Genomic DNA, 26,569 nt, shown 5'->3' on the forward strand with positions numbered 1-26,569 from the left:
GACCTGTTTAACAAGTGTGCCCCATTCACTAATTCAGCAGAAGTTTATCCACAGCTGCCCCGGGCCCTAACCCCTGGAACAGAGCGGGTCACGGAGAAGGTCAGGGGTCGCCGCTTTTCCTGTTGTGCTGGAGGGCCGACATGAACCCCCTTTCTACCGCTGTGGTCGACAAGGAGGGGGTTGGTTCAGGTTCAGGAATTAATAGACCAGAGTTGTCCTTCAGCGAGGTTTGCCACAACAAGAGGGTGAGGGGTGTGGGCAAGCGGCCTAATCAGGGTAAGAACGAATCGATGCACGGTTTTGTCCCTGTTCATCAATGCGTGTGCAAGCAGCGGCCAAGAAAAGGGTTGCAGGTGTATGAAGCTCAGTCAAAGAGTTTGTGGGGGCAGAAGAGTCTGACATCCCACAGAGCAGTAGTTCTTTGTGGAGACTTAGCTGTGGGTCTTTAAAGTGATTACATTACATTATTGGCATTTAGCAGACGTTCTTGTCCAAAACGACATACATAGGTTCAGGTTTTTTTTGTACAATGTTAACCTTTTATATAGCTAGATATTTACTGAGGCAACTGCGGGTTAAGTACCTTGCCCAAGGGTAGAGCAGCAGTGTCCCAAGCAGGGAATTGAACTGGCAACCTTTCAGTTACAAGTCCTACCCCACTATGCTACACTGTTGCCCTTAATTATTACAGTTTTGTGTCACGGTATTGCTCAGAATATCGAAATTACTGGTTTCTCAGAAGATACAAGTATAATCACAAAACCGCTGGACAAAAAAAACTCTTTCCCATACCGGGAGTCGAACCCGGGCCGCCTGGGTGAAAACCAGGAATCCTAACCGCTAGACCATATAGGAGAGACACAACTATACTGAGGGACACTGCAACAGGTCTCATGAAAACAAGCAGCAAGGTCAAGCAAATTTCTACAGAAGAGTTGAGCCAAAATGCTGAAACAGTGCTCCCCTTTCTCACCCACCCTTTACCTCCACAGTTCTCTCCATCCCTCTGTCTTTCTCTCTCACTTGCTCTCTCTCTCCTCTGGCTGCTGTCCTCGACTCTCTTTAGCCCCATTCCCACGGTTCACCTCCATGTGGTTGCCCCCTGCCCTCCGTTGACGGATAGGCTGCATCATCGTGCAAGAAGAAGAGAAGGCCTCTAACAGATTTTGAAAAGAAAACGGGAATATCGGCATAATGACTGAGCTCCCCTCCCTCCCTCCTTCCCTCCCACGCACTCCCACACGCTCCCTCCCATCCTTCCCCCCAGAATCTTGATTAACATCCTTTCCCTCTGTCCCTCGCACACACCCCCTCCTGCCCCCGCTGCACGCCCACACACATTTGCACACCCACACAGTGTGCCTCAGAACCTCTGACTGATGGGGGAAAGGAGGGAGAGGGGGCACTTGAGGGGCTACCCTGGTACAGTGTGGTACTGTTGGTATCAGAATTAGGGCCTCCTCTTGAGCCTGTGCGTGTCACAATGACACCGCTGAGCGGGGGGGTGGGGGGGGGACCCTCACACGCAGGACGGGACGGGTCCCCTCAAACACCAATTGGAGTCTCGTGAATGGCCTCTTCTCTTTAATTGTCTGTCATCACCCAACCCCCGCCCTCTTTCAGGCACTCAAAGCTGAACGCCTTTCGTTTTGTCCTTTGATTTGCTCAGGGTTTTTGTGAGAGCCGACGGTTTATTTCAGAGCACCGGGGGAAGGGTTTAGATTTGGGGAGGGTGGAAAGGGGGAGGTCCCTCGGGCCCTTCCTTGCGTTCAGGCCCCTGCTGCTACGAGGCAGCATCCGTCATCCGGGGCGGCGTGAAAGGGACGGGCTGGGAGGTCGCTGTTCTCCTCCCGGAGAAGGATGCTTCTGACATTTGTGCTTTACTCCTGTTAAACGCAGCACCATTTACATCGTGGCCACACGTGGTCTACATTTTGCTCTATTCACAGCGGTAACAGGGGGGAGCGGAATGTTAACATCATTCAGATGGTGAGAACTTTCATACAGCCACACTTGTAAAGTGAGTTTCGGTGGCATTTATTATTTACTTATAAATAGGTGAATCATGAAGGTGCTTTCTCAAAGGATTCTTTCAGAATGAAAGTGTTCACAAACTTTGCATACATTAAAGCTTAAAGCAACACTAAACAACAAATGTCCTTTCAGATGATCCCTTTAAGGTAAGAGACAATCTGAAAGGACATTTGCATACAAGCTGCACGAAACCATCTTAGAAGCAGCGAACTGAAATATCTTCATTATTTTCTACATTGGCATCTGAAAGCTAAGCTCTCTAGTGAATTAGAAGTGAGCTAGAACTCGACTTCAGCCTTTCTGCAAGTCAGTATGTTGTTATTTCCATGTGAGACCTCAGAGCAACATTTTCAAGTGACTGTCCTTGACCAATTAGGCTATTTATATATTTATGGGGCTATTTTTATTTCAGAGAGTTTCAGCTGAAATGGAGAGCGATCCCCTCTCTGCATTGTGTCAACACATTTTGTCAATAGGGGCAGAGGTCTCAGCAAAAGGGTGAAGGCCTGCAGTCTCTGATATTACAGTATTACATTTAGCAGACAATCTTATCCAAAGTGACATTCATTGGTTTTAGTTATTTTTATTTTAAATATTATCTCTTTACACTGGTGGACATTTAACTGAGGCAATTGTGGGTTAAGGACCTTGCCCACAGGTACAGCAGTAGTGTCCTAATGGGGAATTGAACTGGCAACCTTTCAGTTATGAGCCCTGCTCCTTAACCACTATGCTACACTGCTACCCTTAATTATTACAGTTTTGTGTCACAGTATTGCTCAGAATATCGAAATTACTGGTGTCTCAGAAGATACAAGTATAGTCACAAAACCGCTGAACAAAAAAAACTTCTTTCCCATACCGGGAGTCGAACCCGGGCCGCCTGGGTGAAAACCAGGAATCCTAACCGCTAGACCATATGGGAGAGACACAATTACACTGAGGGACACTGCAACAGGTCTCATGAAAACAAGCAGCGAGGTCAAGCAAATTTCTATAGAAGAGTTGAGCCAAAATGCTGAAACAGCGCTCCCCTTTCTCACCCACCCTTTACCTCCACAGTTCTCTCCATCCCTCTTTCCTTCTCTCTCACTCGCTCTCTCTCTCCTCTGGCTGCTGTCCTCGACTCTCTTTAGCCCTGTTCCCACGGTTCACCTCCATGTGGTTGCCCCCCTGCCCTCCGTTGACGGATAGGCTGCATCATGTCAGATACTGCCTGTGCAAGAGGAGAAGGCTTCTTTTGCATGTGACCCAGATGGATGTTTTGCAGTTTTTACCGAAGCAGCTCAAGCAGCTCAAGCAAGGTGCCTTGCTCATGGGTACTGAGTATCACCCAGCTGGGACCCTCACAGGGCCTGATCACTGTGCCCCTCTGCACCTCTTATAAGCATGATAAAGGTTCCCTGTTTATGACAGGGGTCTTCAGTTGCCTCACATGGCCCCTTCTCTGAAATCCCAAAAAAGGTCATTTGGCTCACCTGAGCACGTGAGTGGTCACTCAAACCCCACCCGTGACCTGCAGGAAAAATTCTTGTCTCTCCATCATTCTTACCATCCCATCCTCGCCTCTGGCCCCGCCCCCTGCTCCCTGTCTGTTTTCCCCTGTTCCTCTTTCTGTTCCTGGGTATGAGGACTCCAGCTCCCGAAATACCTCACACATGAAAAGAGCGATGAGTTGCGTGATGTGGTAGTGTAATGCAAGCACAGGGCAGATGGTCTCCACCATTCCTCGTGTGTTTGACAGTCCCATCCCTGCTGCCACCTGCTATTTTGACGTGTCGCTGAAGGGCCTCAGAGTGGCATCAGAAACCTTAAGCGATATCTGCTCATTGTGCTTAGTCTGCAACGCTATCGAAGCATTCATGTCACGTAGAATAATATGAATAAGACCTTTGGCAAATTTAAAATAATATAAATGTTTAGCACAGGGCAGAAAAAAAAATTAGAACAAATAAAAAAGTATATGTAACTCAGAGAGCAGGGAGACTTAACAGTTCTGAGAGAGAAGCTTTTCTTTTGCTGGGGGGAGTAATGTTTGTTTGCAATCTGCTGGCCTGAGTATGCTACCTGACTGCTTGTTAGGCGTTCCTCTGTTTCCCTGTTGCTGTTTTGAGCTCGAAGCCCTCGTCAGTCTCTCCGCGCAGCCCTTTCGGTGACGGCAGAGAGGAGTGAAGACGGATGGGGGTTGTTAGAAAGGGAACAAACACAGGCCGGGATGTCACACTCGGTGAAAGGAGGACACTGGAGATCTGCCATGACAGAACGGAGAGAGAGGGAGGGGGAGGGGGGGGGGCTCATTAGCCATTTGGGGAGGAGGTGGACACGCAGGTCCGCGAGACAAGACTGATTGCCTTCTCTAGCTCTCGGGCCTTTAAGGTGAAAGAAATTCATCCTGCACGGCAGGTCTGTTGCCATCCACGCTTTAGAATGCTGGGGGGGGGTGGGGGGGGGCTGCGGTGGGTGTTTTCGAGAGGCCGGGTTTCGGTTTGGAATAAACAACCAAAACGAGAGGGGAGAGCTGACACCGGGGGCGTGAATGAAAATCCATTAATTGTCATTGAGGCAAACAATAGGAGATCTGAGATTTGCATCTGAGAGCCTCGTTTGATGGCCCATTTTGAAACTCTGAAAGAGCACAAAGTGAGGGACACATTAATGTAATGAGAGGGAGGTGCCCCCCCCCCCACCTTTCCTGAACACCCCAGTGACCTTCGCCGTCACCATACCTCCTCGATGGCGGATGACACGCCGCTGAGAAGGTTCGCTTAAGGCTAAGCAAGACTCCAAATTGCCAGTGAGCTCTGGTGTGATGAGTGATCTGGGCACAGGAGCACGTTGTATGCTCCTTCTCAGGGGTTAGATGTGTCACACCTCTTCCCCCCCCAAGTCCCCCCAACTCTTCTCCTGATTTGTCCTGCAGTGATCATGGTGTTCATGTCCTTGTCCAAAGCATCTCACATGGCATTTTCCACTCAGGGATAAAGCCACGAGTAGACTACAAATTGCATTTGACATCTTTATGATATCTGCTGCATTTCACATACATAAGTTGGATCAGTGGACTCATCAGAGGACAAGCATCACCACTGACTTACTGAGTCCATGTTTCTTACTGTCTGTTCGTCTGTCTGGTGTCTGTTTCACTGTCTGTGTATGTCTCACTGTCTGTATTTGTGGCTTACTGTGTGTGCATATGTCTCACTGTGAATGTGTCCCATTGTCTTTCTGTGTATGTGGGGGTGTGTGTGTCTCACTGTCCAGATTTCTGTTGTGTCTGCCTCTATGTCTCCCTTCTGGCCCAAAGAAAGCAGGCCGGTATAAAGCTTAACAGCATCTGGATGAATATTGCAGCATTCCACTGAGACCCCAGACACTCGGGCACGTGCTGGGGGTCGGAGGGTGACCAGAAGGCCAGAGAAATGGGGCGGAAAGCAAGTGGAGAAAAGAAGAAAGAGACAGGAAGGAGTGACGGGGCCGCATCTGTGACACGGCCGACACAATAAAGAGACGAAGTAAAAGCATGTCGACATCACATCTTGGGCCCACAGCTGTTTCAGTCACCTGTCTATTAAAGGGGAAGTATTTCACCCTGCAGACAGCAGGAGACAGTTTTATGGGCATACACAGGGAGATTGCCTTTAAAGGGGTGGTTTACACCTTGCAGGCCACAAATCATTTCTTTTCAGCTGGCAGCTCTGACTCGGTTTGCTTAAGCCACCATAGTGCAAAACGTAATGACTTGCTGCTGAAGGAGAACGTAACAGCCACTGAGATCTCATCTTGTACACGCAAGACCTGTTGCTTTATAATATAATAGGCCTAGCTGATATTTTTTGTATCTGCAGGTTAGTATCCAGTTTGAGGGTAACATGGTTCATGCACTTGCGTTTGTTTCAAACACTGCAGGAAAGCGAGACACAGGATCACGCATAGACCTTTCTCAGGCTATATCAGTGTTTTACCTTCTAGATATCATTCAGTATAGAAGTTTGGGGCCCAGTTTCATGTCCCCAGGAAAGAGTCAATAGGTGTTTGAAAGGAAAACCAAATCGCATGCTGTGTCCGTGCCCCTTACAAAGCCGATTCATAATCGATACGTCCAACCAGACACTTTCTCAGGGTTAATGTTCTCACAGAACCGCCCTGAGTGCCTTTTACCGCAATAAAAAAGCAATAAAACAGGACAGAAGAGGGAGAGGATGGCTTAATTGTCCCTGCCACAATTAGGCCTTTGCCCCAAAAGAACAGTCAAGAAAATTACAAGAAGCAGAACAGAGGGGGGAAAACAAAAAGATGAATGGGACAAAAGAACGGTGCTAAAATAACCTTTTTCTACAGAGAAAGGGGTTTTGAGGGGGAGAGTCGGGAGAGCCCCCTTTGTAAGGGGACAGAAAGACAGAGGAGCTGTTTTACAATACTGTACAATGCTGTCACGCGTCATTAAGGGGTGGGTGGGGAGACAATGCACATCTGTCCCCAAGGCGGCCGGCGGGGCTTTGGGGAGAGCTGCCTCTTTCAGCCCATATGGTAGCGTGCAGGTCCCCGGCAGCTCCGCCGGCAGGACAGCATGGTGCGCATCTGGACGTGGCTGGAGCGTTCGCCCGCCACCATCGCCACGGCTACGGTCTCCACCGGGTAGGGGTTTGATCTCCCCGGCAACGGAGGAGGGACAGGGTGGGGAGCTGTGTTGATGCTAGACAAAATTTCAGCAATTATCTATGTGTGTAATACCTATCAATATGTACTCTATCTACAGTGCCCTCCACATTTATTTCTACCTGTGATTAAACAGGAACAAGTAGGAGATGTAACAGAAAAACAGTAAAGTCAGATTGTTTACAAATAATTATGTTTCTTCGAGCAAATGCAGGGGTCATATTTACTCATGCCCTAGTAGTTAGTATTTTAATCCTCTTCTATGTCCACAACATCCATCATACAAAGATCAGCTAGAATATTTACGAATTAAATCTGTAAAGCGCATCTGGGTTATTGAATCAAGTCTGAAACAACAGTCACTGTGTGCTACTGGCTTGAACAGAGGTCAAAACACTTCTGTGGGTTACATCAGACCCGTTGACATTTCTCTACAATCACCAGTGAGAGACAAAGGTGCATGGGTGTGGAGAACGTGTTTAAAATGGGATGCGTTTCCAGAAAATGTATCCATGGGGGGATCAAATGAGTAAAATGACTTTTTCAGTTAATTGTTTCTCTTTTCCAAAGAAGAAGCTTCAAAATGTGTGAGATGGTTGATGATTGCCACAATGCAGACCCTCTTTTGACCCTCTTCTTGGTCTGTGCTGACAGGATGCGCGATGCAGGTCTGTCACCGCTACAGAACGCCATCACAGATCTTCCTGACCTGATGCTCCTCTGCCTTTAACCTGTGTTCCTGCCTTCCTTCAAGGAGGCACTTGTTGGTAAAAGGAGGTTCCAACATTGCATTACTATGACAGCTGTGGATGCCATTACGAACCAGTGAATCAGAATACTTACAGCGTCAACAGTGGCAGAGACAGAACTTTCAATGTGAAGCAAAGAAATCTAAGTATTTGGTCATCATAAGAATACCTGTGCTGCAAAACTGTTACTGCCCCCTCCCAGACACCAAAGGAACAAGCCATAGCTCCTCTCCATCGTTAACGCACACTCAGATTTAAATAGAAAGAGCCGAGAGGGAGACAGGAGACAGCAAGAAGAGGAATCACCTCTTAACAAGTGTTTGTCCCTCAATTCCTCCGCGCGGCTGTGGGGCCATAACCGCCCACGGCAGAGGCTGCGGCTGATCCCAGAACAAAGCCCCGAGCCCTGGGGGCGTGGGGGGTCACTAACCCCGCCATTGTCCCCGGCAGGACCAGCACACTCCAGCTTTTCTCCAGCTTTCAAAGGCCTGTTCTGGTGGGGGGTGGAGAGAAGGGGGGAGAGGGAGAGGCCGGGAACAACCGGGACAGACCCCGGGTCTTTGTGACGGGTCGGGGGGGAAGAAAGGAGGCCCGTCAGAAAAGGTTAAATGAGGAGCGAAAGGGCCCTTCTGTCCAATTACCGTGGGGACAAATGCTCCCTGTGACCCGCGGGGGTCAGAGTTCGGCGCAGCCATTGGCGGCGGCACACTCAGGGCCCTTTGTGGTCCGGAGGAGATGAACCTCCGCGGAGTTTGTCTAAGTGACTCCCGCCCTAGCGGTGAGGGTGTACACATTTTCAGGATGAATGCTGCCACTTAAAGGCATGAATTTATGGGCTTGGGCCCTGGCTGGTCAAACTCCTTAACAAGCACTGTTTAAAGACAAGAATGGACACGACTGACAGCTTTTCTGAGGGCTGGCTTGGGTAACGTCGACGCAGTGCCTTGAAGGCCCTGTTTACAAGGCCACATCAAGACCTGTAACTCTGAGGGTCATGGAAAGCCACAGAGTAAAAAAGTTTCTCCAGGATGATTGCCCCATCATCAAAATGGGGCTCACTCAAACATCAAACTGACAGTTAACAACTAATATGCAGACAATGGTGCCTCCTCAAAGACAGCAAAAGACCAAATTGCAAATAAAATGTATGGATTTTGGGTGGCCTTCAGATTTTTCTAACAGCAATAAACCAAGATAGCATACAAAGCTTTCACAGCTCTGCTTGAGTCTTAACTTGGTGAAAAGGAAATATTCAGTATTCTCTGGACAGCCTCAGCTTCAAAGAGGAATCAGAGCAGATTGTAATCAAAGAAATGATTGTTCAGTTTAGAGTTAAGACTTAACAGTCAGAGGTTTTAAGAACCTGTGCGTTTCTATGTAGTCATAAGGAGCGGTATGCTCGTTGCCGATTCATTTCTTTGGTGAGACACTACAATTGTACCATTGGGAAATGCGCTCAACCCAGATTGCCTCAGAAAATACCAAGCTGTATAAATGGACAATGTCAAAAATATAAGCTATCCAAATCTCAAAGTGTAATTTGAATGTGAACAACAACAGAGCAATACCATCATGCAAAGAACTGTTAGAATTATCACAATGTTCTGGTTTGTTTGGTACCATAAGGATGAGTACCGTACATATCAAGACCTTCTACTGAAATGCATGGCATTTTACACTTAAGGAAAAGAAACATGCTGCTTGAGAAGTGTCAAGGCCAGACAAAACAGAGCTAACAGACACCTGTTTCAGGACAGGTAGCGATGAATGACAGTTATCAGGGCTGCAAAGTGTGAAAACTGTGATACAGAGAGAGCGAACGCTTGCATTTTGGTCACAGAGGAATCCATTTACACTATAAGCGGAGGGGAAGCAACAGTCCCAGGGACTTGGGGACACCCCTCCACCTCTCAGCTGCTCCCCTCTGTCTCTCCTGAGCTCAGCTAAGCCTGTTGGACACAGATCAGGGGCTCGGGTGTGGCAGACCTGGCACCAGGGGGGTCTTACAGATCCTTAGATAGAGAGGTGACCTTTAATCGGGGATCAGGATCACAGCCTGCACCTGGGCTCACCCAGGAGTCCAATTACACCCTAACCTGAGGTCACGTTAGGAATGAGTTTGCACATTGGCCAAATAATCTACAATAAAGCTATCAGGAGGGTTACATGCCCCCATTCCTCTTTGAGGATGGGTGTTTTAATAAAGGTTAGTGCAATAATAATGAAAACCTTCACCACCCTACAAGACTGTTGTCAGGCATACTGAAACGCAGATGCTGATTGGATCGAACTTGCAGAATGCGTGCACTCAGTTGAAAAATTTTAATCTTGAAAGTTTCTTTGGTTTTCAGCACATTTCCCCACACTGTGATTCACACTGAAAAAGACAAAAAAAAGACAGATTGTGTGTCTGGATGATTACTCTGCATGTCATACGAATTCATCTTAAAAACAGCGGCTAACCAAAAAATGAGTAAATTGTGCTGTAATGTTAGCTTTACACATTGTGGGTGCACTGCTGGTCTTACACCCTTGCCTCCAGCCAGCTGGGTGGGATGAGAATTTATGAGGAATGAAGACATGAGGCGGGAGCATGGCAAAACTTCAGAATTCCACAAGGGGGCAGTCACAAACGCTTGTCAGGGCAAAGGACCTCCGGCCAGGCTCTCTCCATGCGCCAGCTGGCATTCAGAGAAAGCTACATTGCTATAAAGATGCGTGGTCAGTTAGAAATTGTTGCATGAGTTGAAATGGCCAGGTAAGGTTTAGGACAACCTGACCCAGCAGGACCAGGCCTGTAGCTCAGCCTCACACATCTCCATCACTCCTCAACTGTTTTGATGTCCTCCTATCTCACTCCTCCCTCACAAGACACACCCACTCTTCTTCTCTCTCTCTCAGGGAGGAGGAGGATGATAAAGAGGCGGGGTGCTTTCATGGGGGAACAATCTGTAGGGGCCAGTGAATGAACGGGTACGCAGTTAAGGCCTGCCCATTGAGCTGCCTGATTGGAGCTGAATGCCAGCCCTTCCGTAGGAATGCGCTCCCATGAATAGATTTGTTGGGGGGGGGCTCATGAAATATTAAAGGGCAGACGGTTTTCCCACAATATTTGCACACCTCCCTTTGTGTGATTTCTCTCTCCATTGAGCCTAAGACTGTTAAAACATCCGCTCCAACACACTGCCACTGTCCATCCCAGTCTGTACTTGAGGGCCATAGATCCAATAATACACCTCCATTCAATCTTTTCCTCCTTCCCACTTCCCGTTCTTTTATTATTACATTTTGCTTATATTGAGGGCAGCTTACAATTTTTTCATGGTATCTATCCATATAGCTGGATATTTACAGAGGACATTCCGCTCAAGTAACCCTGCTGAAGGGTACAAAAGCAGCGACCTACCTGGGAATAGAAACAGTACCCTACAGGTTACAAGCTCTGCTCCTTACCACTGCACCACACTGCTGCTTCTCTCCCTTTTTTCAACATCCTTCTCTCCTTTCCCACTCCCCTCTCATCTCACCTCTACCCCTTCTTTCTCTCTCTCTCCCCCCCCCCCCCCCCCTCCTCTTTAAGAGACACTCAGAGGAAAAGCTCTGAGCTATTCACGGAAGGGATTGCTGAAGTTTTAATAGCCTCCTGCCCTAAACTTTCTCCTACTTTGTGCTGCATGATGATATCCTTGCAGCTCCCAGTACACACAGAGTGCTAAATGTGACCACAACCATTATCATCACTGACACCATGGCCAGGGTCATTACTGCAGCTGTTGTTATATATCTGTCTGTAGCTATGACAACATACACATGTGAGGTTATGTCAGCAACTAAATCTAAGAATGGAGAATCAGAAGTGTTTTCAGCTCAAAAAATGTAATAAAGCAATTCATGTGAGAAAATGATGTGAGGGGTTTGAATTACCTCTTCCCCCTATCTGTTTCTCTCAACTTTCCAGAAGGGTGTAGGCTGCTTTGTATTATTTCTGCATGAATTATACCTGAATTTTCATATTTCAGGTCACAGACAGAGCTCTTACATTGCAAGCACTAACCATATCCTCATTTCGAATACAATAAATGTCCCATTAATACCAATGACAGCTGGCTGGAGAGCATGGAGACAGTGACTAAGACACTGAAGTATAAGATCGGCAACTGAAATTATGCATACAGACCCTATTGGGAGAATACATTTGCAGTGAAAAAGGTGTGTGGAAGTGAGAGAAGACATTTATCCAAAGCCAGGCAATGGATATTTCTCTTACTTTGCTCCCTCAGTCATCATGTACAGTGCACTCTGCGTTCGCAGCCCAAAAAAGGACAGCTGGTCCGTCCCAGGGGCTCTTGGATGACAGAGGACCCACACAACCCTGTAGAACAGAACCCTCCTCTGAAAGAAAGAAAGAAAAGAAAGAAAACACATAGAAAACATACACCGTGTAGCCTTGTGGGCATCGCCCTCCCTCGTCCCCACCCTCCTTTTTGGGAAGGATTATCCCTCCACTTCACTGTTCCAATTGAGTGAGCAGGTCTATAGAAGCAGGGTCAACAGCGGACCTGCCATCTATAGAGACCAGGCAACCCAAGTCATTGCTCTCACGAGACCTGGATAAGCACCACTATACCTGGCGTGGCTAAGGAGCTAGTTAATTTCCATTTCCATTAGTATTACAATGGCACTATATTCCTACAGTGTGTCATAACATTGGTAAATGTCAGAAGCAGGGAGGTTGAGAGCACTCTAAAGTCTACACTCTTACCTCTAAATAAAGCAGTCACAGTTGTAATGAATGTCCCTTAATGAGTGCTATGATGGTGTGTGTGGCCTGGCTATGTTGAACCATTACTTGGAGTTAGTGTGTGTACGTGCATATGTTTGTATGTATGAATATTATATGTATGTCCACATTTATGAATGTACAATATGCATTCATGCATGCACGTACGTCCCAGGCGTTTAATCCCGTACCAAAACTGTGACGTGTGGAGATGGCTCTTACAGCTTCTCTTTTGAAAAATTATTGGACTGGTGGTAGCTGCCTCCTCATCCTTTTCATCTTGAGATGACTCTAAGGGATCCACATGAATGCAGCTGAGAGGCCAGCAACACCTTGCTCTCACACTGTATCTGCAATGTACCTAAAGTGACTTTCGCTTGTTGCCATGATGAAAAAGCAGGTGAATGGTAATAGGAACACAGAAGGAAGTAATCCTTTCCAAGTTTTAAGAGTCCACCTGCAGGCCACAAGAGCTCACTAACATGACAAGACTGAAATAAACAAACTAGTCCCCAGTGAAAACAGCCAAGTCTATGGCAACAACGGGGGAGTTGGGTTCTTTTGGGTTAGACATTAGAAAAATTTAAGTAGCCCCAACACCTTTAAATGTTAAAACAAGTGCCTGTTGTTTGAGAAATTACTACAATTATGTTAGCTAAAGAACTGAGCACAACTTTGATTTATCATCTGACCAGAAATGTGTACTTCTGGAAATTCAAAAATGACCAGTTGCTCAAAAGCTAACCACTCTAGTATTTGAGCACTGACAGATTGGAGAAAGAAATCAGGATGGTAGGTATTAGAGGGAAACTTTGCATGAGGTAAAGAAAATCTGATTATGCTATTCACAAAAATTATAGACGTTCATTAACCTGGCAGTTAGTTCACTGATTGCGTTACTGAATGTATTGGACCGTTTTAAAATGAGTGTCTAACGTTCTTCAAACGTTCTATAACGTAAGTTTTTATGCGCTGTCATCACACAAACTCGTGAGGTACTGATAGAATAACGGCGGTTTTTTTTAAAAACATTAACCAAAATAGCTAGCTTGCTAGCTAGCTATTTCAATTCCAACGAATTACCTGCACCCAATTTACAGGTATGTCTCCCCTATGAATTTATTTTGTTTATTGCTTTACTGTTACTAGTTCCGAATACTGTAGGTGTAGCTTGTTCACAACAGGCCCACTGTACACTGTTGTGACCACCGAAAAAGTTAGCTAAAGGTAGTCATAAATATTGGTCGTAGCCAGCTAGCTAACCAGCTAACATTATGTGCTTAGGCCTCCCCTTTGTACCTCAGCTTTGTCCGCACAAAATAGCACATTGTTTTATAAACAAAACAATGACATTATTTCTGTCGTGTTAGATCTTATTCTCTGATCCAGCTAGCGGTGGATAACGTTAGCCTTATCTTACATGCAGAAAAATATCCTGGGTAGCCAGGTAGCTAAGTAAAGAAGTTTAAGTCAGCCAGGTAATTAATTCGCCTAAAAGATAGCTAAAGATATGTCAAACGATGTGGCAGTTCGTCCAAGACGGTTCCAAGACTTTTGTTTTAATTTAACTAACGTTAAATTAAGAAAAGCGCGATGCTCTGTGCTCACAAACTGATAACGTTAGCTAGGTGATAGTCGAGACGGTTGCAGACAGCACCGACTAACGGTAGCAAAGTTAGCTAGCTAACTCGCTGGCAGCGGGGGGCGATCAAGCAAATGGTTCCAGTTCAAATAGCAGGAAATCCAAGTAAATTTCTGTTTCTCTGGGGGTGACTTTCATCTTCATTGTGCAAATGTTTTACCAAATGTAACGTCACGACGTCACATCACTGAAAATCAGTACATAAGCATGCGTGTCCCTAAACTGCGCTATTAAACAGCTAGTTAACCCTTTATTTAACCCTCCCAAGAAATTCTGGAAACCATTGCGCTTGTGGCCTACGTGTTAGGTATATGTACTACCGTACATTTGAAATTTACTATTTACTACTACAAAAAGTAGTATATGGTGAAATGTCATACAACATAATATGGAATATATGTTTCAAACTGTATGGAATGTGTTTGTAAGTGATTTAAAGTCATAATTGTAGGCATATATGGTGATAGTTGAATAAACATATAAAAATACACTTTAACACACAGATATATAATACATGTGCAGTATCTGTCTGTTCTCTACTATGTATAGCATAGAATGAAAGCAGAAATGGCATTATTTTGCAATTTATGCCAAATATTTCACTGTATTAAAGTACATTTTCCAGATGTTTTACATTTCATGTATTGCCAACTATTGGCATACCACTTTAATAGGAGAGCAACTGAGCTTAAATTTAAATTCCTTTATTTGTCAGGGGGTGCCTGTCATTGTTTGACTGTGAGTGCATAATGAAGGCATTCAAGGAAGTCCTGACCAAGAATTTCTTGAGGGCGATCTGCGGGGAGTTCCTGGCAACCATGCTCTTCCTCCTGCTCAGCTTGGGCTCCACTGTCAACTGGGCGGATTCCAAGGACGAGCCGCAGGCCTCCACCCGCGTCCTGATCTCGCTCTGCTTCGGGCTGAGCGTCGCCACCATGGTGCAGGGCTTCAGTCACATCAGCGGCGCTCACATCAACCCCGCTGTGACCGTGGCCATGGTCTTCACCCGGAAGGTCAACCTGGTCAAGACATTCTTCTACCTGCTCGCCCAGTGCCTCGGAGCTGTAGCGGGCACCGCCATCCTCTACGTGGTGACGCCCAAGACAGTGAGGGGTCACTTTGGAGTGACTGCGGTAAGATGCAGGGATATATTATACAGGTCACATTGCGAAAATATTTGAATAACATTACCTGTTGGCTGTAACTGAATAATGTCATGGAAGAAAGATGTAGGAGACACTACAAACAGCATAGTGAATATTGTATATACTTTGTAGATTAAGATGTTATGTTGTTTTTTTTTGTGTCCAAGGTTTGATCTATCTCTTATACTGGAAGTTCATCAAGTTTGCTTAGCCACCATCGGCAATATTTGGATTTATCACCAAAATCATTTTCCATTCAGTATAATAACCTTTGCAATAACCTTTGGTTATTGTAAACTTTAATTATAGACCAACTTTTGTGTCAGTTTAGATTATTGTAAGGATCTTCCTGGTACGTACCTTCACACAGTTAGTGTTTAAAATCTCGGTCAAAAGCTGACAGATGAGAAGGTGTAATATAATTCCAGTTTGACAAAAACATTGAAAAAAATATTAGTTGTTCATTTAAAAATCATTTGTATCCATAAGGAGTATTAAATTAGATTATTTCAGCCTTAAAAATACCCCTTACTCCATTAATTTCACCAAATGAGTGATAGCAATTCCCTAGCATAGGGCTTCCCAGACCTTCTAAGCCCGTGTGAACCAAGTCTTACAATAATGCTGCCCAACATTTGTTCAGGTGCGGATTTTTAAATATACATCAAAATAACTGCATGTACTGTAGCCAGTGGAGGATTATAATTAGTGTTAATATTTACGAGATTGTTGTAATATGCTTTTATTTTTTCAGAAGTATCTCATAACCCATCTCAAACCCACCCATCACATTTATCAGTGGGTCCCGACCCCCAGGTTTGGAGCCACTGCTCTAACAAGTGACCTGATAATCCTTTAGCGACTAAGACCAGTCTGCTTCACAACAGATCAGCTCCGACCTCACACTGATCCAGGCCTTCATAGTGGAGATGATGATAACGCTCCAGCTGGTCTTCACTGTGTTCGCCACCTGTGACCCCAAACGGGGCGACCTCAAGGGCTCCGCTGCTCTGGCCATCGGCTTTTCTGTATGCGTCGGCCACCTGTTTGCGGTGAGTCCAGTAATATTACCGTCAGCCCCGTCTTACTGTGAGGAAAAGTGAAAAAAAAAACACTGAAGATCAACCATGCAAACTTAAGGTGATCTCATTACCCGTCACTGCTTTTATCTCCAAACTTTGGAATTGCACATGGATTTGAGCACTAGCTGTGTCGTGCCGCTGCCTTCCCATGTCATCGTGCCTCTGTGCGCTCTGTGCTGTTTCAGATCCAGTACACTGGAGCCAGTATGAACCCCGCTCGCTCCCTTGGACCTGCATTTATCACCTGGAATTGGGTGGACCACTGGGTAAGATTCACCATCAGCAGCACTGGCTAACCAGTTAACTAAAGTGTCAGGCATGGTAAGCCACATAGAAGAAAACCATGTTATCAACAAATGTATTGGGTCAATGTTTGATTTAAGATTTGGCAGTCTGCCTTTTATGTGTAGGGTTCACATTTGTCTAGGGCAAATCCACAGCTCAAAATTCTTCTGTCACTGTTGGTGAAACCAGGTTTACTAGCTGCATTAAACATATACAATGTTATATACAATATACAAACATATAAAACATGCTATGAATGTGGCTTGAGAAATTGGGATAGTACATGCACTCATGCTCACACACACACCAACAGTGGCATGAATGCCATCGACTCAATAGTGAAGTAGGACATAGGATCCCTGACTGCAGATTGTGACTTGATTCTACCAGCTAGGAGCTAAGTCACAGCCTGATTGTGTGCATGCTCACGGCTGGTCATGAGACGCATATTGCAAAGATGTTTTGTAGTTTTTGAAAGTATGTTTTTGCAGGACATAAAAAATGTATTTGGTTATAGAGTGGGCCGTTGGTTATAGAGTGGGCCGTGGGCTTTCAATGTTTTTGAACCTCCTGCATATAATTAAATGGTTTCTGTGCTGTAGGTGTACTGGGTGGGTCCCATTGTAGGCGGAATCATTGCCGGCATACTCTACAAGTACCTCTGCCTTGCCAACCTGGACCTGAAGAAATACATGAGGCAAGCCTTCTCCAAGGACACCTCCGAGAAACACCACAAGGAGGAGGAGGCGGACTGTCACCACATAATCGACGTGGAGAAGGTCGAGAGCATTGAGCCAGACGCATTCCTGATTTTAGATACAGAGAAGCCAGAGCTCTGTGAAAGGGAGACTTTCAATGCTATTGACGTGAAGGGGGACAGAAAAAAGGATGCAGCTTGCCACTGCGCCATACACATGGAGGAGGCTGAGAAGAAGCCTGAGAGGAAGGACTCATCTGATTGTCCTCAGTATGAACTCAAATTAAAGTTCTAGATTTAAAATCTCTAAGTAAAATTGTTGGATTTTATCAAAATGTTTTTGAACAAAATGATAGGATGCATTTATATATTGTTTGTGCATGTGTTTGTTTTTGTTTATTACCTTGTGGATTGAATTTACTATTAAATATTTTTCTGTTCACCATTACATTAATCATGCAATTGGTGTAGCTTATTTCCTGGAGAAATTGTTGATATTTGGTCTCGATGCATTTATGTGACTAAAGTCGCCCTTGGCACTCTAGAACATTCATTGTTTTGGCGACTTTAGTCGACAACAGCACTGGGTCAAACTAAAGATAGATAGCTGGGCAACACAGTAAAATAGTAAGTGGGTTGGATGTATGTAATTTTAAGAACCAAAACTCGAATTACGATAAAAAACAAGTGAAATCTTGTTGAAGTTGAAAAATGTGAAAGTTGAAAATCTGGTTTTACACTCTAAAATTTCCCGTGTTGTTTACATAACTTGATCACATTTTAGTCACAATGTTCACTCACTATTATGTATGATTGTGACAAAGTTGAGGACATACTTCATTGTATATTGTCACCTTACCCTACTTTGTCTAAAAACATCACTAAAATTATGCATAACAGTTTTAGGTGACTATTAAATTGTAGTTTGCTGATTAAATCATAGTTTTAGAATCCACCATTCACAATTAACTTAAAAAGCCCTTTCCCTTACTTTTGAGTTCAGAAACAGTAAGCATTCTTTATCCTTGGTCAGATATGGCTACGATGAATGAAGCAGGCATTCACTTAAATTAATGAATGTAAACTTGTTAATATTGTTTAAACAAGGTATATTAGTAGCAAGCTAATTAGTTGCCAGGCTAATGTGTACCTTTTAAGTGAGCAAACTTAAAAGGTGATGCTGACTATTGACAATGCACCAAAAGTTCGCTGTAAGAGTCAGATGGACCAAAATGATCACTGACTTGAATCCAAGTAACTCTGAGATCTGGCATTTATAGTTGAAGACATTCCAGAAATGGACACCATGCATTGGACATTTTAATTGTCAGAATATGATCAAAATAGCATGCTGTACAACATTAAAATTCGCTCACACTGTGCTGTTTACCAAAAACTGTTGCCCCCTTTCTCTCCCCTTCAGCTGGGGGGCCAAAGAGGATAGGATGTCCTGCTTTCTCGGGCCAGGCTGTTAGCTCTCCCCTGTGACCGGGGAGGGGGTGTGTAGAGGGGGGATGGGAGCAGCATCAGCATTGTGACACAGAGGCAGAAGCTAAGCTGGGACCCAGCAGGAGAGGGGATGCCTTTTCTAAAGAACAGCACTTTCTCACAACCTGTTTTCTCTCCCCTCTGTGTCTCTCTCTTTTTCATTCATCCTCATCTTCCCTTTTTTTTCCCCTCCTTCTCTGGCAGATTGATACACTTGCCCCGAAGAGCAATTTTTTTCCCCCTCTCTGCGAGGTGGAATTGACTTTGCCACAAAACCGCCCCCGTTTAGTGGCTGAATCAAAACGAATCCCGTTCCTCAGCCCTCCCCCGTCCACATGAAAGCGCGCCGCGGGAGCGAGCGAAAGCGTGAAGGCAGCTGCTTTTGAGGCACCGGACAGACCTGCTTTACAAGCACTTCAGCCGTGGTTTCAATCCGCCCCTTCTTTCCCGCGGATCCCCGGCTGAATGGAGCCCGTGATTGAGTGCCGTCTTTGTGACGGCGCACGTGTATTCCTCGGCGGAGGGAAATTAATTTTCCCTTTGTTTTTGTCAGTTGCCCTGGCGAAACGGGCTGGAATGCCAGGGCCGCGGGCACCAGATCCCTTGTGTACTTACCACCCTCACATAAAGGGCGTTTTTACATCGGCGATGCACTTCATCCACGGGTGATGCTTCAACTGGATAGCTGCCACGGCAAACAAAAACCTGCCCTTTGATCAGTTGGGAGCTCGGGGCTGATTGAGCGCTATCTAGCACACAAACACAAGAGAAGAATATGCCTGATGCAACGGGGGGTCCCAGGCTGAATATAACCTTTTCAAGATGATGCTGGAAGTTATGCGAAAAACACTTTTAATTTATTACGAAAACACTTTTAATTTATTAGTGTGACGGATAAAAGCGAAGGCTCTTTGAGGATTCCCTTTTAGGTTTGTCATTCTTTTGGATCTTTGGTCAATGAGGGCCTTGAATGAAAAGTGCACAAATGGTGTACCTGTGTGGCTCTTTAGCGGCACCTTGTGACATTAATGTGGAAGTACACCTTTTGACCCTTCCTCATGTTCATGTCTGCATTTACTTTTTGTTTTGATTTGTTTTAATTGTCTTCTGACTCACTGCTGCGTGGAATCATTTACAGAGAAAATAAATGGAAAAGTGAAAGTGGAATAATACATAAGAATTAAGAAGTATATGATTCATCTGTTTAAATGACCAAGTCAATGAGCATGAGATATCATGGGAACCCATGGACCAGTTTAAGTAACAGCTCATTATGGTGCCTCAAGTAGTCCAAATAATACTGTGTCGGAAAAGCAGGTAAAAAAGAGTACCAATACATTATGTTAATTTTGTCAAGTTGATTGCTCTCCACTAGGATGGCGTACCCCCTAAACAAGAACCTGTATGGACCAACTTAGTCAAAACAAGTGGACCTAAAATGATTGTACATTCTACCACATGAACTTGGGTTTTTGTTTTTAGCAAACATGTTGCAGTTATGTAGTATCTCTGCAGTAAGATTAAACCACATAGTGGTGCATTGATAGGAGCTCCTGGCTTAAGCTAATTTCACCTGTGCTTGAGTTTGTTGTTCGTTGGTGTTTGTAGTGGGATACAGCCCATTCAAAACTGGTCATGAGACATGATGGTTATGTTACACTGATCAAGTTTGATGTGGCTGACCTGGTAGTAGCACATGTTGCCCATAAGAGGGAGAAATTATATAAATGAAAATGGACACCTTATTCAATACTGGGATATTTGCTGAACAAATACTTCCTAGTTAAGTAGCCTAGAGCTTTTAGTAATGTGACAACATTCCAGCTTTCAAGTGAAGTAATATAATTTTAATACCCAGTAGGCCAATTCTACCCCCCCCCCCCCCCCATCATTACCATACAGTACTGTACTTTGAATTTTAGGTCATAAAATATATGTCTATGGTTCTTTGTTATTTTCCCTTTATTGTGAATGTTTATAAAAATGCTAAATATAGAATTAAATTCCCTAGCTATTCTAAGGATCCATAACAGTATGTAATGTAATGACAGCACAGAAATCAGGTTAAAATATGACATGAAAAGTCACAAAATGTGAAATATAAGAGATTGCTTGCATTGGGCGTAATGTTGTTCAGGCATGATGTCTCTGTATGTGTCACCAGGGGCAGGCAGATTTCTTTTATATTCTTTTACTGGTGTGGTACATAAGGACATAAGGAGATACCATGGTGAGAACAGGGCATTCACTCAGTCTTAGCTCTTCAAAAATTTGTACATATGCTTTAGAATAAAATTTATTGCAACAGCATTTTACATATGGCACAGGACTGAGCAACAATGTTTTTATTCAAGACATTAATCCAATTGTGATCGGATATGTTGTTTTCCCTTTGCATGCAATGAATGGGCCATACAGTGACGTTTCAATGCAGGGTTTCAGGCTGGCCACCCATGGTCTATGCTTTTTCAATAGACTTACCATTATCCTATCATTCAGCATAGGTTATTGTCTGGCCGTCCCCCTAGTTAAGGTGTGAAATAATCTGATTTTACTGTTTTATATAGCTACAGTGTAATATAGTTAGCAAAGGATTTGTCTCATTTAAGTATGTTTCTTATTTGGTATAATACTGCCTTTAACTTCTGTTATAGGGAGCTGGGACGCCTTGTTACTAACACTCCGCGGTAGGCATTTATGGGTGTCACGGCTATTTAACTAAACTGCTTCCTTAAATGAAAATCCAGGCCGCCTCTTAGCATGACTACACCTGTGAAGCTTCACTAACTATGAATCACTTTAGTAAGAACCTTTATTAAGCGCTTATTATCTTGGTCTGTTCCTTTTCATGACTCTGTCAGAATCTGACATGCCGCCAAAAACGGAGTCCTGCTCCCCCTCTGTTCCGCTGCGACCCCATTCTTCACCCAGGCACCCAGAACAACGATCTGACATGACATTTCCAAAGGCGCTGGCAGGCTTCTCTTGCTGTATATTGTTACCGTAACGGAGTCAAGCGAAGTGAGCCCGCTCTGAAAGCGATATCCTCCACTCATAACGGACAAGCAAAGCCTTTGAAGTGAGGGCTTGGATGTCTTCCCACTCCCTTCCTACGTTCTTATTCTATTTAAGCGACCCATTCAGAGGGTGACCCCACGGCTGTTCTGTAGCTGAGGCATGTTGGCAAAGAAAGGCTGTGAACAACCAAGGGGGTTGGCGTATAATTATTTCTGTTTGATCTATGAAAATCAATACCTCAATGGGGAAAAAAAAGCTTTCAAATACCCACACACGTGGCAAATCTAAGGGTGCTTGGTATGAATGACTGTGGATGGCCACCACCCTGGCTCAAAGATATATGTTGCATGCATGCACACAGACTGTACTGAAATACTGAATTGTATTCTCTCATGTGTGATATCCCATAAAAACGTTGCCCCACATAGCATGCACAAGGCTATTTATTAGCAATTACGCTACTATACCACTTGAATTCCATAACCTTTTTTGTAAATACTTTATACTTGTTGTTATTGTGCAATTATAGGATCATGCTTGAAATTTGGATTTACACAATCATCAAAGTTTATCATCTTTCTTAAGATGATACTTGATACTTCATCTTCACATCACACTGAGTGAAGATGTTGCTCCTCATCTTCAAAGAAATGTTATTTTCCAAGGTCACATTAACCCACATGAAGCAATTTTAGTGAAACTGATTCTGTGATTCAAACTATTTGGTATTTCTACTCTGCAGTGCCATCCTATGGTATACAGGGGTCACGACAAGAGATACAGCATTGTTGCCACCAAGATAGTAATCTGATGTGCGGTTTTATATTCTGACCATTTTCCCACTCCATTTCCATGGTTACAAAGTAATATGACACTTTTAATTTTCATGGAGAAATCTTCACCCCTTAGTAACGGCTTTTTAAAGCCCAATATTTAATTCTATTCTCTATTATTTTCACAGTACACATAAATGCTCAGTTGACAGAGTGACACCACTGTCTGGAGTATAGCTAAGGTTGTGGTTGCACCCTCACCATCATATGATGGTATGCTACATCTGTATCACTGTATTCCCACTTCTGTTTTCCTTCTAATCTGGAGTTATGCATAACCACACACCACTGGGAATGCTGCATTCTGTTGCTCAGAACGTTTGTGACGTGTACATGTAAATAAACGACCACTTTACAATTTATCTCAGATTCTGTGGTTCCTTAAATTAAATTTAGCACATTGTAAACAATTGAATCTGTTCTCACCATTGTGTACCACTGTCATTTCCGTTTCGGGGCGTGTGGTGCTGCGGCCAGCATGAATATGTGCTGACTATATGCATGGTGCCATTTCCTAATAGTGGATTACCACATTCTGCTGGCTACATCTCAGTCACACAATTAACACAACTCAGCCTCTATCTCTGTCTACATTCCAGCTGCCTATTTTCTCCCCATAATCCCTCTGTACTCCCAGAGTCCAATTAGCCACATTGCTTCCTAACCCATAGTGGCTCAATAAACCATACACTGCAAGCAAATAGCTACACGTTGTCTCTGCTTAAATTAGAGCGTATTTGCTTTATATATTTGCCCAGTCGGATTTGATTTGCTTGAGTGTGGTGCACTGAATTGTAATACGGAATGGTTGCATTTCAATACATTTCTCATGTATTCATCCTTTTGGCATTCAATGCTTTGTAACTGTTAGAAAAGCTAATATGAGGGGAAAGTAGTGATGGCCACAGGGGTCAGACAAGGAAATGAAAATAAGTAATGAATGTGGCTTGTGTAATGGTGTCATTATCTGTGTACATAAAACATGATTAATGATCACAGTGATGATTCTATGATGATGATGATGTGTTATAAGCAGCAAATTTAGCTGCATTTTACTGTGTTGGGGCCACCTATGTTTTGTCAGTAATTTTAAGGGGCATGATTATCTTTGATAGTTTTTCAAACAGTATTTGCTGAAATTTTCATTCACTACAGCAAGAATTTTCATCCTTAAAAAATATGTTTTTATAATAACAGTGCATATAATGCTGACTCATTAAAAAAAGACATTTTCTAAATCTAAAGCACCTCAGCCCTCTCTTTGATGCATTCTCCTGTAGATGTTGTAACTGTGTTACTTTACCACTAGAGGGAGATAATGTCTTAGGAAAGGACCCTTGATTTCCCGTCACATGCTGGAGACCTGAGGTTTGTTGAGAGAATAGTCTGCCTGCAGGTAGTCATATCTGAACAATATGGGTGTCTCCCTCAGTCTCTGTGATTCTGAAGGACACTGCAACCATCTACATTGCTCGGACTAGGTCACTTTTTGAACAGATCTGCCTGTGGTGTCTGCAGCCCATACCTACTGGAAACAGATATCATTGGTCACTGTCAGTTCAGCCTAAACCCCATTTGGGGTGACTCCCTTTGGACTATGGCTACTGATTGACTATTTGCATGACATTAGCTGGCTGGTTATGAAATATGTGTTATGTTTCACATCAGTGCTGTCATTATTACATGCAGAAGGATATAGCTGATACACCCCACAAATGAGAAATTTACCACAGGCAATATTACAAATGACTGGGTAACTTTAATTTCACTGTGCACTGAGCCTCAAAAAGTGGCTTCAACACCAGCCCTTGAGATGGAGTTTACATACAGTAATGTTAATGAGTGTAAGGAACACAGAACATTCTGAGTGTCACTAAAGCATTGACCCTTAATCATTTTCATTTTTATTATTATTATTATTTTTTTTACAAAAATGATTAAGGCTAAAACAGGAATTGAGCTGCCAGATCCAGATTCAGTGTCTGAGGGAGCCTATATCATGCTCAGTACTGTAATTGATTGGAAGGAATGCTAAGCATTCTCATTGCATAAAGATAGTACCCCCCAGTGTGCTGTGCACTGACCCCCAAAGCAATGCTCCCAAATCATTAGTTTTCCCTTCCATACAATGACTGGGGCTTAGCCAAGTGATCCGAGATTAGTGTCTGGGGTAAAACCTTCCCAGAGCCACAAACCACAAGCCCCTACATTCCCCTATTAACCATCACAGATTGATGATGTAATTTGCTTGCAGGTGAATCAAAGCTGACAGATGGGGCAGGCCGTTTTCCAATCAGTGCTCAGCCAGCCTGTCAAGGGTAATAAAGTTAAAGCAATTAAAGAGAAAAGATAACATTAAGGAAAAAAGAGATTTGTTTGCATATGCCCAGACTGGGACAATGTTTCTGGTTCTGGTCCAGGTCCAGTAGCTCCAGGACTTTTTGGCATCTTCCACGGTTTACCCACTGGCCTGTTGTGAGTCAGACTCTCCTGCACCCCTGCCTCAGCCTCCCTCTTTACCTCCACCTCTCTTTTTCTCTTTCCTGGCTAATGGCCCCAGCTGTCAAGAGTGCTGAAGCACAGAGGCACCCTGTAATTGGCAATCCCGAATGAGAGCAAATGGACTGTCTGGGCTTTCGGGAGAGCAGCCAGGCTGCAGCAGGTTTTTCTTATGATTTATTAATTTTTCTCTCTGGCGTTTCCCTCCCGGTCGCGAGACGCCCGGCCCAGGACGGAATAACCAGGCTTTTCTCAACCACCACGTGGGCCCGTTTCAGACTGGTCGGTTTGCGGGTTGAGCGGTTTCTAGTTAACGCAGCATCTATGTCGTGTGGTACGGGGATAACACTTCATTAAACGGAGCCACGACCCCCTAAGTCACGCTATTTCGATGAGCACGCCGTCACAACACAGGCGAAATGTAATGTAAAGCTGGGGGCTTGTGCTTTCTTTGCGATAGTAAGCATTCCTTGCTTATCATTTCATGTATCTTTTCCTCTGCCCGTTGGCGCATGGTGTCTGTGCTGTTTACTGTACGGTTAAACGAGTCCTTCATAGACGCGCGTCTTCTGGAGACGTCAAGGCGACACTCAGGGAACAGCGCGGAGAGGAGAGAGCCGTTTGCGCAAGAGGGACCACAGAAGAGTGACGATCAAGCCAAATCAAAATTGCACAAAGTGAAATACGACAAGCATTCAGGGCTAGGGTTATTTGTAAAGGGACCTTACTGGACTTGGAACTGAGCCAGAAACTGCAACAGAATCTTAAAATCCCCAGTGCCAAACAGATCCGAGGTCCGATTTTTTTTGTTTTTGTCTAGTTACGTAGCTTCTCGGAGAATACAGATGGAAGCAGAGGGTAGAGCTGACCGAGCGCGAACAAGAGTGACGTGAGAGGATGCTGAGCCAGGGGGTTGTTTAGTTTTTAAACCCTAAGTTAAAGTAAGCGTGCTAGTGCCGGGTGCTGCCGGCTTGTGTAAACGCCCATCTGCAGAGCTGTCATCTCTGCGCCTCTCAGCCTGTTATGTATAATTTGTAACAGCACAAAGTCAAGGAGGGCAGACACCATATGGAGAAGAGGAATCGTCAGATGAAAGCGTTTCCTCGTTTTTTTCCCCCTTATTCTCTCTCTCTTCAGCTCGCTCTATAGCCCTCCCTCCCCTGCCTTCTCCCTAAACTCGGGTTATTTTGACGTTTAATTGCCTGCCAGTCACGGAGAATTAACAGAACTCTTCACAGGCTTGTCAGCTCAGGTTTAGGGAAGAGGTGAACACATTTCTGTGCTTGTGTTTGTACAGCAAGAGTGAGGGTGTGCGCATGCACTCATGTGAGAAAGGGGGTGAACATGGGTGTGTGCAAGTGAGTATGTGGGTGTGTCTGTGGCTATGTGTCTACATTCTTGTACAAGCAATGGAGTACAACTGTATGTGTATAAGCAAGTATGTGGGTGTATGTGTGAATGTTTGTACGTTTCTTTGCAAGTGATGGGGTACACCTCGGTCTGTATGTTTGTGTGAGCACGTATGTGGGTGTCTCTGTGCGTGTAAGGGACAGAGACTATTGAACATGTGCAAGTCTGTTTGATGCACTGCTATGTGATGGTGAACATTTGTGCATATTGTTATGGCTGCGTGCATGCCCGTAACCAGCTATGATGTCACC

At 44.5% G+C, this 26,569-nt stretch overlaps 1 protein-coding gene and 2 non-coding genes across 3 annotated transcripts; 1 reads left to right on the forward strand and 2 right to left on the reverse strand.

Annotated features, from left to right (window-relative positions):
• Positions 1–783: 783 nt before the first annotated feature.
• trnae-uuc lies at positions 784–855 on the reverse strand. Its single transcript has one exon. It is a non-coding gene; the product is annotated as a tRNA-Glu (tRNA).
• A 2,032-nt stretch (positions 856–2,887) lies between these two features.
• On the reverse strand, positions 2,888–2,959 carry trnae-uuc. Its single transcript has one exon. It is a non-coding gene; the product is annotated as a tRNA-Glu (tRNA).
• Positions 2,960–14,601: 11,642 nt separating this feature from the next.
• LOC118778920 (aquaporin-4-like) lies at positions 14,602–17,365 on the forward strand. The gene is made up of 4 exons (XM_036530719.1): positions 14,602–14,994; positions 15,894–16,058; positions 16,274–16,354; positions 16,976–17,365. The coding sequence occupies exons 1-4, from the start codon at positions 14,611–14,613 to the stop codon at positions 17,363–17,365; spliced, it is 1,020 nt and encodes a 339-aa protein (XP_036386612.1). The 5' UTR covers positions 14,602–14,610.
• Positions 17,366–26,569: the final 9,204 nt, after the last annotated feature.

The sequence above is a fragment of the Megalops cyprinoides genome, chromosome 6, assembly GCF_013368585.1.
Source record: "Megalops cyprinoides isolate fMegCyp1 chromosome 6, fMegCyp1.pri, whole genome shotgun sequence".
Classification (NCBI taxonomy): domain Eukaryota; kingdom Metazoa; phylum Chordata; class Actinopteri; order Elopiformes; family Megalopidae; genus Megalops; species Megalops cyprinoides.

Excerpts from the sequence above, each read along its gene's own strand:
- LOC118778920 (XM_036530719.1), top strand. The coding sequence starts at position 14,611 with ATGAAGGCATTCAAGGAAGTCCTGACCAAGAATTTCTTGAGGGCGATC. Across the intron at positions 14,995-15,893 it reads GTCACTTTGGAGTGACTGCG|ATCAGCTCCGACCTCACACT; the intron begins GTAAGATGCAGG and ends GCTTCACAACAG. Across the intron at positions 16,355-16,975 it reads GGAATTGGGTGGACCACTGG|GTGTACTGGGTGGGTCCCAT; the intron begins GTAAGATTCACC and ends TCTGTGCTGTAG.